General features: G+C 37.4%; 1 protein-coding gene across 3 annotated transcripts in view; it reads left to right on the plus strand.

Moving 5' to 3' along the window:
- Nucleotides 1-3131: 3131 nt before the first annotated feature.
- The window catches only part of LOC121410893 (atrial natriuretic peptide receptor 1-like), a 35053-nt gene continuing 25850 nt past the window's right edge, over nt 3132-12334 (plus strand). For 2 of the 3 annotated variants that reach the window (XM_041603259.1, XM_041603260.1), the window contains exons 1-3: nt 3132-3772; nt 9411-9556; nt 11859-12014. In XM_041603259.1, coding sequence (XP_041459193.1) covers nt 3136-3772; nt 9411-9556; nt 11859-12014 — 939 coding nt within the window. In that variant the 5' untranslated portion in view covers nt 3132-3135. The remainder of the gene's footprint in view (nt 3773-9410; nt 9557-11858; nt 12015-12334) is intronic. The other variant, XM_041603261.1, reaches the window with a different exon arrangement.

Raw genomic sequence — 12334 nt, forward strand, 5'->3', positions numbered from 1 at the left:
TTAATTTTTGTTAGTTTGTTGTATTATTCATTAACAACAAAATTGCATAACTGAAATGCTGAGAAAGATGTTTGTTCTCTTGTCCAAAAAAAAATACAATGAGAGATAGAGACAGTGGTAAAGCCATCAGAATCCCAATGGTAAACATAAATTATACATGGATAAAATCATAAAATTATAGGACTACAATTGATTTACATAGCTATACTAAATACTATTCTGTCTATATAGGATCCAGGATTTTTCGAAAGGGGTGCACATTTTCCCGAGGAAAAATTTGACAAGCAAAAAGGAAACAAAGGATCCAGGATTTTTCGAAAGGAGGGGGGGGCACATTTTCCTGAGGAAAAAGTTGACAAGCAAAAAGAAAGGGCTTCAACCAAACATTATGTGGATTTCGTCCATGAAAAAAAATGACTAGCAAAAAAAAGAAAGGCTTTTCAACAAGGTTTAAATTGAATATCAAGTGGATTTCGTCCGTGATAAAAAAAATTGACAAAAAAGGTCTTCACTTTCGAAATGGGGGGGGGATTTGTGTTTTAACGGCATTTTTACATTTTTTTAATTCTGCCTCTCAAGGGGGGGGGCACGGGCCGGCTCTGCCCCCCCCCCTAGATCCGCCAGTGTGCCTGTCCGTTCCTCATTATTTTTTTTTCTTTTTTACCACTTACAGAGTCACAGTGTACGACCGCACAACTGCCCCACCTTCTCCTGCGGTGCCGCCTCTGGTTTATATCTAGTTTTATTTTTATTGTTACAAACATTGTTCATTAACTTGATCAATGATTAGCAATGACGATAAATCAAGTGGAAAATCTTATATACCTCTACCAAACTACGTATTTATGCATACTCGCTTTTCAAAAATGATAATGATCATTATTTGATATATACGGCATCAAAGAAGAAAGATTTCAGTTCAGCACACACGCCATTGATACAATCGTTAATTCAAACACTCTAATCCTTTCAGAGACCACTTCAAGTAGTTACTTATTAAGTTTCTTTGACTCCTTTAATAACATGATTATAGTCAAAAATTTCTGAAATATTGCCCTATTGCTACTTGACTAATGACCGAATACTTGTTCGGAGTATCATTAATCACATTTGTTTGACGTTATACGGCAACCCCTCATCACACTGAATATCGAGAGCCCTGTGACGATCGCCGGTGTCCCTTAACATGATATTTTTGTTTGGAGGATATAGCATATCCCTCCAAGAAAAAATATAACGATGAATAAAAAAGTAAATAGTAATGATAAAAAATAATAGAATTTTGATCACAACTTTCTGATATTTCAGATGTTGACTCAAAATAATTAGTATACTGTTTAAGTTTGTTCTATATATTACAGAAATAAGTCTACAATTTAAACAATAATCATTACAATAATCATGACCATGCCTCCTTTTTGTCTCACCTGCGAAGCAAAGTGAGACTATAGGCGCCGCTTTTCCGACGGCGGCGGCGACGGCGGCGGCGGCGGCGGCGGCGTCAACATCAAATCTTAACCTGAGGTTAAGTTTTTGAAATGACATCATAACTTAGAAAGTATATGGACCTAGTTCATGAAACTTGGCCATAAGGTTAATCAAGTATTACTGAACATCCTATTAGAGTTTCATGTCACATGACCAAGGTCAAAGGTCATTTAGGGTCAATGAACTTAGACCATGTTGGAGGAATCAACATCGAAATCTTAACCTGTGGTTAAGTTTTTGAAATGTCATCATAACTTAGAAAATATATGGACCTAGTTCATGAAACTTGGACATAAGGTTAATCAAGTATCACTGAACATCCTGCATGAGTTTCACATCACATGACCAAGGTCAAAGGTCATTTAGGGTCAATGAACTTTGGCCGAATTGGGGATATCTGTTGAATTCCCATCATAACTTTGAAAGTTTATGGATCTGATTCATGAAACTTGGACATAATAGTAATCAAGCATCACTGAAAATTTTGTGCAAGTTTCAGGTCTCATGATTAAGGTCAAAGGTCATTAGGGTCAATGAACTTTGGCCGAATCGGGGGTATCTGTTGAATTACCATCATAACTTTGGAAGTTTATTGGGCTAGTTCATTAAACTTGGACATTAGAGTAATCAAGTATCACTGAACATCCTGTGCACGTTTCAGGTCACATGACCAAGGTCAAAGGTCAATGAACTTTGGCCGAATTGGGTGTATCTGTTGAATTACCATCATAACTTTGAAAGTTTATGGATCTGATTCATGAAACTTGTACATAAGAGTAATCAAGTATCACTGAATATCCTGTTTGAGTTTCAGGTCACATGATCATGGTCAAAGGTCATGTAAGGTCAATGAACTTTGGCCATGTTGGGTTTTTTTGGTGAATAACCATCATATCTCTGTAAGTTTATTGGTCTAGTTCATAAAAAGTGGACATAAGAGTAACCATGTATCACTGAACATCTTGTGCGAGTTAGAGTAGTATTCAAAGTCAGCACTGCTGCTATATTGAACCGCGTGATGCAGGTGAGACGGCCAGAGGCATTCCACTTGTTATGTAAATTTAACTTACAACTATTAAGGACGGATTACTTTCATGAACGAGGAATCCAAACATTACATTTTGTTTTGTTTACGTATGGTTCGAGTGCCTCAGTCTGGAACGACATGTTTTCAGTATTTGCCATGAAACATTGATGTCTTAAAATTCAATTTTTAAATTATCAACAGCGTCAATTTATCTTTTCATGCATTCGTTGATATGAAGGATTCGGTATTTCATTTATCCAGGGGGTTCATAATGAGATTTATTCGATCCAAGCTGTATGTAAATAATTAACAGGGCCATTTCGTTGTAGCTTGGCAACATAATTATAGAAAGGCTCAATTTAGAGTCAATTTGACATGAACAACACATAGGTGACAAGGATAATTAAGAACTGACAAATAGTTTAAATCAGCCATTTGTGATGGATAATATACCTTGTAGATGCCATAAAAATCATCATTATCGTCGTAAATAGCTGAGGTTTTTGTCACTCTTCTGGGAAAGTTTATTGTTTATCGATTCGTTCGAAACGTTTCCAGGAATGGAGTATAGGATGGAGTGCGTTGAAAAGACATTGATATGCTTTGTATTAGTCAATATAATGGTGGCGGGATTCATTGAATCTCAGGACATTGTTATTGGACTTTTGTCTCCGTCCGAACCAGCTTTCATCAATACCGTTCAAATCAAGCCGGCGGTTGATATGGCGCTAGAAGCTGTCGCTCGGCGAGTCCGAGCAGGGCAGTACCCCAATCTTAGCCTTTCGATAATTGTGAACGACACGGGATCAGGCTGTGGAACGAATCAAATAAGGGTGCTTTCTATAGCTGCTATGATGTTTATCAACTCCCGTGTCTATTGCTACATCGGCCCACCATGTAGTGGAGAAAGTACCGCTGCTGCGGATCTAGCAACATACCTCAACATCCCCATCGTAACGGCAACTCTCCCATCTATAGAGTTCATCAACAAGCAGTCTCGCTTCCCAACGATGACTCGAACATCATACGAAATGAAAACTATCATCAAGGTCATATTATCAACACTTCGTCATTTTCGGTGGAGTAATTTTGCTTTTATATACCAGTTTCATACAGGTAACGCTTCTGTCGTGTTATTAGACTTCGTCATTCCTTTTCCAGAGTTTACCGATAACGAGTTTGCCGTTAGGTACATCTCAATTGAAGAACCCGACTCACTTGATGCTGTTTTGCTTAGTGCTATAGAAAAGAACAGGGGTAGGTTTGATACAACCTGTTAATTGTGCTTCCGCTATCATTTCGACCTGTATATTTGACCAAAATAATGTTACATCTCCATTTAAAATCAGTGCTATGAATTCATTATCCTTAAATTTTCCTACTTCATTTGTTTATAGTAATAGTGCCTTTATCAAAGTAATCATATTTCGCGTAAAAGTTGAAGTAGTAGTGGTGGTGTTAGTAGTAGAAGTAGTAGTAGTAGTAGTAATAGTAGTAGTAGTAGTAGTAGTAGTAGTAGTAGTAGTAGTAGTAGTAGTAGTAGTAGTAGTAGTAGTAGTAGTAGTAGTAGTAGTAGTAGTAGTAGTAGTAGTAATTGTAGTGTTCCCTGATTGGTAGCAGACAGGAGGGGAGGGGTTAAGAATTATGGAAGCGCAATATAAAATGAGTGAATTGTGGCAGGAGGGCGTGTTACTTGTTTTACCATATAGCTGCTATGATGTTCCACCCTTGGATCTGCGCCTGGTAGAAGTAGAAAGCAATTGTATAGGTAATGGTGCTGGTACTTGGTAAAACTGGTGGTAGCTTATCACGGACAGTCTAGTATTGCTAGTTTGGGCTATACTGACAATGGCGTAGAAGAAGTTATCAATATAGAAGTAGTAGTATTGTAGTAAGCTTATATTATGTCATTTAAGCATAGTTGTTCTTTTTAAAGGTTTATGTTCAATATCCACGTATATATCTGTCTGAAGTTAGAGCGAAGCTGAGGTTTTATTCTTTTTCATTTTTTTAACATGAAGTTCTCATATTTTATCGCCAATAAAATCATTATATTAGACAACCCAATCTATACGCCACCATTTTGTATCAAGGTGTGTGGTACCGGGTCATGATCGGTGGCCCAATGGCGTATTAAAATAGATGGGGCCCTTATAGTCACACGACGAAGAAAGAGAAAGGAAGGAAATGGTCCAAGGGTAAAAAATTGTTTTCTGAGTAATATTATTGTGTAAAAAACAATCACAATTTAGATTTTGATTTAAAACAATTCGAATGTTTGCTTACTCGCCACTATTTTATAGATATAAATATGGTGGCGCTTAGAATTTTCTACCCTATCATGACTTCACCGATGATCGCTTTTTATTACGCTTGTTTTAGTGTGCTGATAGGAAGACGGAAAGGGGTAGTCATAAATCTGCTCATTAAGTTACCTTTAAACGACTGGTACATGCCCTCAGTTGGTAAATTCTTTTTATCGTTCCCAATTAGCTAGTATTGATTATCATCTTTGTATTTTAAAATTGATTGTTTTATCAGTAATTTTACTGTCATTAATTGTCAAAATTTGATTGGCATGAGATTTTTGTTAACAAGAGCAAATTCCAGTTGTTCGTAAGCTATACCATTTTACGAACAGTTCCGTAAACACCTACACTTCCGAGTGCAACCCCTTAGCCAAGGTATTTTCATCATAAATTTTACCAAAAACAAACAGATTACGGCGTTGTAAAGTTTCGCAAATGTAAGGAGAGAGGAGTTGGAGAGAGAAATGGAGTTGATGTGAAGAGTGATGTAAACTTTTTTTTCAGCCTTACAAGATAACGAAATATTGATCTATACTGAATTAAAATAGAAATAATTTCCATACTGTTTTATCTTACACTGCTATACTACTACTGTGCTTTCATATCTTGCCAACCATTGTTTATGATAAATCCACTATGGCCTAGATCTTTATAAGCCGATCCAGCAAGGAAGGTCGTATCTGAATAGACTTTTCACTGTCTCGAAGAACTTTATATCAAGATGGCATTATATCGAATTAATCTGAAAATGTCTTTTCACCCTCTTTTTTTATTCATTCTTTCTTTGTTTAATTTTGCCTCGTTTATTTCAATGAACTATACCTACAGGTTGACTGCGTCTGTAATGTAATACTACCCTTGTATTCACTTTAAAGGTTACTGCGCACGTAGTCAACCCATTTCAATAGAGGAAAAGCGGAAATAGGCAAAGACCGAAAAATATAACACTAAAAAAAAAAAATCGGTTTTGTATGCCGAGTTGTCTTTTGTGTTTTTTCCACTTTATTTAATTTCACCTTATTCACTCATTTAATAGTCAAGGGTGTATTAAGAGTAAGCTGGGAGTAGATCTTAATGAAACCTAATACTCTGAAAAGAGCGAATAATCTTGGTGCTTTTAGATCAAGTTCACTTAAATGCTTTTAAACCAAACGTGTTTGTTTCCTTTAAATATGCACCAGCCCCCAAAATGGAAATGTGTACCAAAATGGATTCTATTCAATTCGGCTGAGCAATTCGTAAACGCCATCTAAATTTTCAACAGTTAATGATGTATCGAAGTCGGTAACCAGTTTACAAAGATGGGCATATCAGTTACAATTTTTATTTAACACATTACTTGAATTCGTCTTCCAGGCATCTATGCACGGCTAGTGATTGACATACAGAGGGATTTTAGGGCAAATCATTGATATGAATATTTCTTGAACATGATATCTTGTAAAATGTACACATCGTTCTGCTTTTATCGCAAAATTATGCATTCAACCTACGAATGAGGAAAATGTACCGAGATAAATAAAAAGTCTATTGGGTTGATTTGGTTTTAGATAGAAGGGCGGACCACTTTTTTTTCTTGATTTTAGGATAGGCAAAGAATGGTCATCACTATACTCATTTTATAATGGAAAGCTCTAGTTGGGATATAACTAAAGCTCATATTGACAACCGCCCAACGGATAATACCCAAATGTTTTGTGTTGTGAGGTACTTGCCATGAAACTATAGTCATGATGCATGTTGTACTAGCCTTGATACTGTTACAACCTCCTAGCAGCTTATCACCAGTTTTTCTCCGACCTGCTATTGATTTCGCTTTTGAATCGGTGAACAATGCCGTTGCTGAAGGCCTCTACCTAAACTTTTCCTTATCCTACATATATCGGGAGACTGGTGCAGATTGTGGAGTTCCAGTGATGGACGCACCGGGAATCGTAACCGATCTGTACATCGGATACGATGTTGATGGATTCCTGGGTTCTCCTTGTAGTTACGAGACGGAGGGTATTGCTGACCTTGCTGCCTATTGGAACCTACCTGTTGTCTCAGGTGTATCGACATCAACATCTCTCGATAACAAGCTTCGTTATCTTACTCTAACACGCACATCTTTCAAGACCAGTGCTATGACCGAAGCTGTGCTGTCGGTATCCGCAAGCTTTGGATGGCGCCGGTTATCCATGATACGATCAACTCCTGGATTCTTTACCCTAGTGTATCAATCCATCGAAGAGCTTTCCGTATCTTACAACTTAACCATATTTGATATTCCTCTTACTAAAAATACGAACAAGTTAGATGCTTTGTCTGAAGCTCTAACTACATCGAGAAGTAAGTTTCAATTGTATTGTAAGGATAATCGATTAAATCAAAACAGTCCATGCAAACGTGCGTGATTCTAATCTGACCATCAATAAATCACGATAAAGCACAAGTATTTTGTTTGTTTTAATTTTCGCAAAGCAGAACAATATTTTAATTAGCAGATGATACGTAGTACGAACTATTAAAGCTAAACAAACAGTTTTGAAGCACAGAGTCCCTCAAATTACATAGTACATAAGTATTTCGTTTCGTAAAATACAGAAACGTAGAAAAAAATCGAAAATTGATCAGTTAAAAAGTAATGCCCCGAGAGCATATTAGGATGGACAATCACGAAATCATTCGAATCAATCGAAAATAATTGTTGAGCGTTGTGGCCCAGTGGATTGGTCTTCTGACTTTAGAAACATAGGGTCGTGGGTTCGAATCCCAGCCATGGCGTAATTTCCTTCAGCATGTAATTTATCCACATTGTGCTGCACTCAACCCAGGTAAGGAGAATGGGTACCCGGCAGGGAGAAATTCTTTAAATGCTTGAACGCCTAAGCAGGCCAGCTAAAGACAGGGTAATAACAATATCAGGTCCCGCAGGGAGAACGGTTTTCAGAACTGAAGTGGCTTCCCTGGGTAAATATACATATATTATTATTATTATTTTCGAGTTGTCAATGAATTCACTAATATGTAACCGTCATTGTGCTCTGAATAACATTCTCCCCATATTTTTCTCCTTTCATCTTACCGTGTTCCGCGTCAATTAGGCCATGAGTTGAAAGAAGCAGTTCGTGATTAGACATTGATATTGCACAAACTGTATGCGTAGAAAATGAGAAACCGCTTAAATGGAAAAATCGATGTGCAGTTCCGGTTTACCTTTGACAATCTTAGTTCCAAAGTTTTTTTTGGAAAAATGTTAAGATGCAAAATTTAAGATAGAGGCAATATTGTGTTTGATTATTTATAATCAAATTTTTCGCATTTTCCTCCTAATATTGCTCGGTTGCCGCTTAAGATTTAGCTCGGAGTTAAAATTTTGCTCACTTTTTCCTCGCCCCCTTCATACGTACGGCGCCCGGTTGGCGCCGACATAATCGTGCGATCGCCGTCGAACAATTTTGGGGACCGCCCGGAATCGGAGGGTCATCAGCCGATCAATGCTTGGACGCCAAACAGATAAGTTCGCTGATTTGACCCAGATTTGGCCTTGAGTAATGGGTAATCGACCGGGCACTGCTCGGCCACCGCTAAGTATTTACAGCCTGCTCGACTTCTACAAAATCTTTCGGTGATGCCTAAATTCCAGTGGTGCCCGAGCAGGCTACTAATCGGTCGGTCGACGCTCTGAGTTGTGACTGAAGCCTAATGTTATCGGGAAGGAACAGTTGGTCAATCACAATACTGTTAATCAAATACATAATCTTTGTTTATAGTAGGAATAAAAATAAACCCCTGACCTCAAGAAATAACCAAAAAAATTATAGAAAATGAACATGAAAAGAAAAAACTAGCTGAAGAGAGGGGCACTTAAGTGCACCATCTATGAAAATAGAGGTGGCGAGGAATGCACGGATATCATGGATTGATATGATAGTATAGGGGGCTGTGTACTTCCGAGGGTTTGTGTGTGTGTGGGGTGGGACCGTGGGGGGCTGTGCGGTTGTTGTGAACTTTGTATGTTTTGTTCTTTTTTTATGACGAAATAAAATAATGCTATAAAAAAAATCAAAATCAAATGAAGGTCATTTTTGTCCAAAAAAAAATTGACAAGAAAAAAAAAATAGTTCACTACAAGATGAAGGTCGTTTTGGCTACATTTTTCTCTATTTTGTCAAACCTGCCAGAATTCCAGGAGTGCTACCTATGGAGAATTACACACGCAGTACTTCCACTTCCCAGGACCTGGAATCCAAGTTTAATATATATATATTTATATTTATATATATATGAAAAATACCGCTTTCCTGATATTAATCATATCACGATCGGTCGATTTTTATAATTTTTTTCTAGTATGATATCTATCTTTGGAATCTCGAACAACAAAAATATTTGTGACTCAGATCCTACGTTTGCACCAAATCAACAATTTTGCAATCGAACTTTAACACTATCGGAGTTGCCTTCTGTGGAAAAAATGATCGCTTGAATGCACACGCCACTATGTAAAACAGTGAACCTATGATAAAAATGATTATATATTTGCTTCATCGTTCTTAGACTTATTTTACTAATTTCTTAATTTGTTTTTCTTTCCTGTACAGTCATAATCATCGCAGCACGAGGGGAACTAGTAAGAGAGACTATGTTATTAGCCTATGATATGGGACTTATCAACGGGTCATATGCTTTCATCAGTATCGAACCTTTCAGTAACACCTTGGTCTTTGGCGATGACAACTGGAAACAGGTGACAATTTTCTTTTCTATTTCTCATATTAAGACATTCGTTAATCAAATTAGACTATTATTTACCAAATATTGAACTGATAAGACATTAAAGACATCAGGCCTATTAAAACACATCTGGAAATGAATGAAACTTATTTCATTTCACAAGTGTTTGTTCAGTGATAGACAGAAATATAGAGTCCGGTGAATAGCTATTGCACTGTGAATACAAAATCTGAAAAACATTTTGTCGTTCCAAGTGCAATTTTAGATGATTTTAATACTATATGATGTATTTTTTATTGACAATGATTCGATACCGGTATTAGAAATAATTTTCTATGTCAAACAGTTTTGAATTACAAATCAAACGCACGCTCATACTCAAAATTGTCAACATAATGGCTAATTCACCCAGGTAAGTAGGTATACAAAACTTTAGGAGTTCAGAATACCCAAACTATAATAACTTTGGTATGAGACAGAAAATATCGTTATTATCAATGAGGTTTGTAAGAGACTAATATTTATTTTAAACCAAGAAAAATAATGTCAAAAATAAGAAAATAAAATATCTCCCGACTACTAGTAAGCATATAGTCATCTATGTTTCATTCCATCATGGGGGACTGAAGTGCAAAATATGTTTTGTTGACGCTTGTTATCCTTGTCATATTCTTGTCATCTTCTGAGATTATCAGGTTTCCATTGCCTTGAGAGAGCACTCGAATAGTCGCCGCACGTCATTATTCTTCCAGTCCGTTTCCATGACAGTATAGCAATTCATAACAAGCTATCCAAGATTAGTTTCATTTTTCTTATTTTGTTCGCCTTATTAACGTATAGCAATAAACATGTTTATTGCGATATAAAAGATCGTGGTGCAATCATTCTTATGCCGTTTACGACCTATTTTAGCAAGGATATCTGGGCCATGACACACATATACTGAATATGACTGTTGATAAGTGCCTTAAGTGAAAAGTAAAAATAAATGAATACTATCGGTTCGCCAATATTCACTGTCGCACTTTAAATGCTGCAAAGTAGATGTGACTAGTTACTTTCCGATCTTCATTTGTCCCGTTTTCGGATTCAGCAAGATCACGGAACATTATATTGTGCCCTAACATCCGAAAAGAGACAAGTCGGCAGCTCTCATGAAAGTTTAAAATACCGAATATGAATTCGTATTGTCAACGTATGCCCCTGTCACGTTCCTGACATGCATGCATCGGGGTTTGAGACCACGTGGCGTACAGATGGGGGCTTGGCCTTGGGGTGCTTGACGCCCCCCCCCCGGTTTTTTACGACCAAGAAAATCTATGATTAATGGAAAGAGTGGAAGGTCAAAATTTGTCAAAAAATATGATTTTTATGATAAAAAAACAAATTTTGTTTGCTCGCTTCGCTCGTCGCAAATTTTTTATGTTGATTTTTCACGATACGCCACATCTCGCCCCTATTTTTTATTTTTGCGTATAGCGCCACTGCTTGCGAAGACCACCTCCGAATGCGGCTATGAAGGCGCCTTCGCACCTATTGTTCCAGTTCAGTGGTCAAAGCCGGCTAGAATCCACTTGGAGGTGATACACATACTACCTATTGCAGGACGGAAAGCGCCTTCAAGCCAATTTTAAAGGTCAGTCTAGTCCGAGGCGGCGTCAGTCCTTCAATAAAAAAAAAAAGAATTAATGCACAAAAGTTGGGCCTCGTCCGACAACTGCTTCAGTCTTATTTCGGCGTATGTGTACACCACCCTAAGTTTATGGAATATGTTTTATGAGATAAAAGCATAACTTTAGAGCAGTACGATTAATTATCATTACTGTGCAATGAACACGTCGTTTTTATGATTATCAGTCTTGAAAGAACAAGATTATCTGCTTGCCCTTGAAGTGGAATGCCAAGCTTCCTGTTTCATGCAATACGTTTAGAATTATCATTTGGGTTCAATCACTTAATGTTTGTAATTCATCTTCAACAACTGCTCAAAGGCAGAATCATCCGTCCTCTCTTTTCTTTATAATATGCTTGAAGATCATGAATAATGCACCGAACAACTTTGGTTGGGAACCATGATACAAGAGGTAAAGGTGGGAGAAGTAGAGCAATTACAATCGTGGGAACCAGTTGCAGCACTATTCGAGGTCTTCAAAGAAGGTGGGGAAAGGGAAAATGGTGGAAGAAGAAGAAGGATGATAATGAAACACTCGAAGAAGGAGGAGAGGAGGATGAAGGAAAATGAGAAAAATAGTCATTATAGCAGAGTTAGAGTTAGATAAAGTGTTCCATTGCCACCGTTGATGTATTCCTATCAGAACGACGGCCGTGATGAAGATGCGAAGAAGGCCTACGAAGCTCTTCTAACCATCCGTCTCTACGAACCAGACACACAGGAGTACAAAGATTTCCAAAAGGAACTGGAACTCAGAGAAAAGAGGGATTATAATTGGACCAGACCTGATCCTGACCATGTAAGTTTAACCAGTAATGATAATAGTTGTAATACACCAGTGGTTATGGACATTTTTTTTTGGGGGGGGGGCTGACCGTGTGAAATAATAATCAAATATGATGGTAATTATTGCGTTTTTCTACACGTTTTTGGGCCCCCGTTTCGCTGCCCCTGTACTAGGTCTACAGCTCGGGGTATATTTCCGCATTTTTCTTGACCTCAGTCGAATTTGGTACATGTTAATGAGAACATGCATTTGTCGTAACGATGTCCGTAGTTAATTAATGTATCATCACATATTTCACAAAAATAGCATTTCTTAAGTTCAGATCCTTTTCA

The sequence above is a fragment of the Lytechinus variegatus genome, chromosome 3 (genome assembly GCF_018143015.1).
Source record: "Lytechinus variegatus isolate NC3 chromosome 3, Lvar_3.0, whole genome shotgun sequence".
NCBI lineage: Eukaryota > Metazoa > Echinodermata > Echinoidea > Temnopleuroida > Toxopneustidae > Lytechinus > Lytechinus variegatus.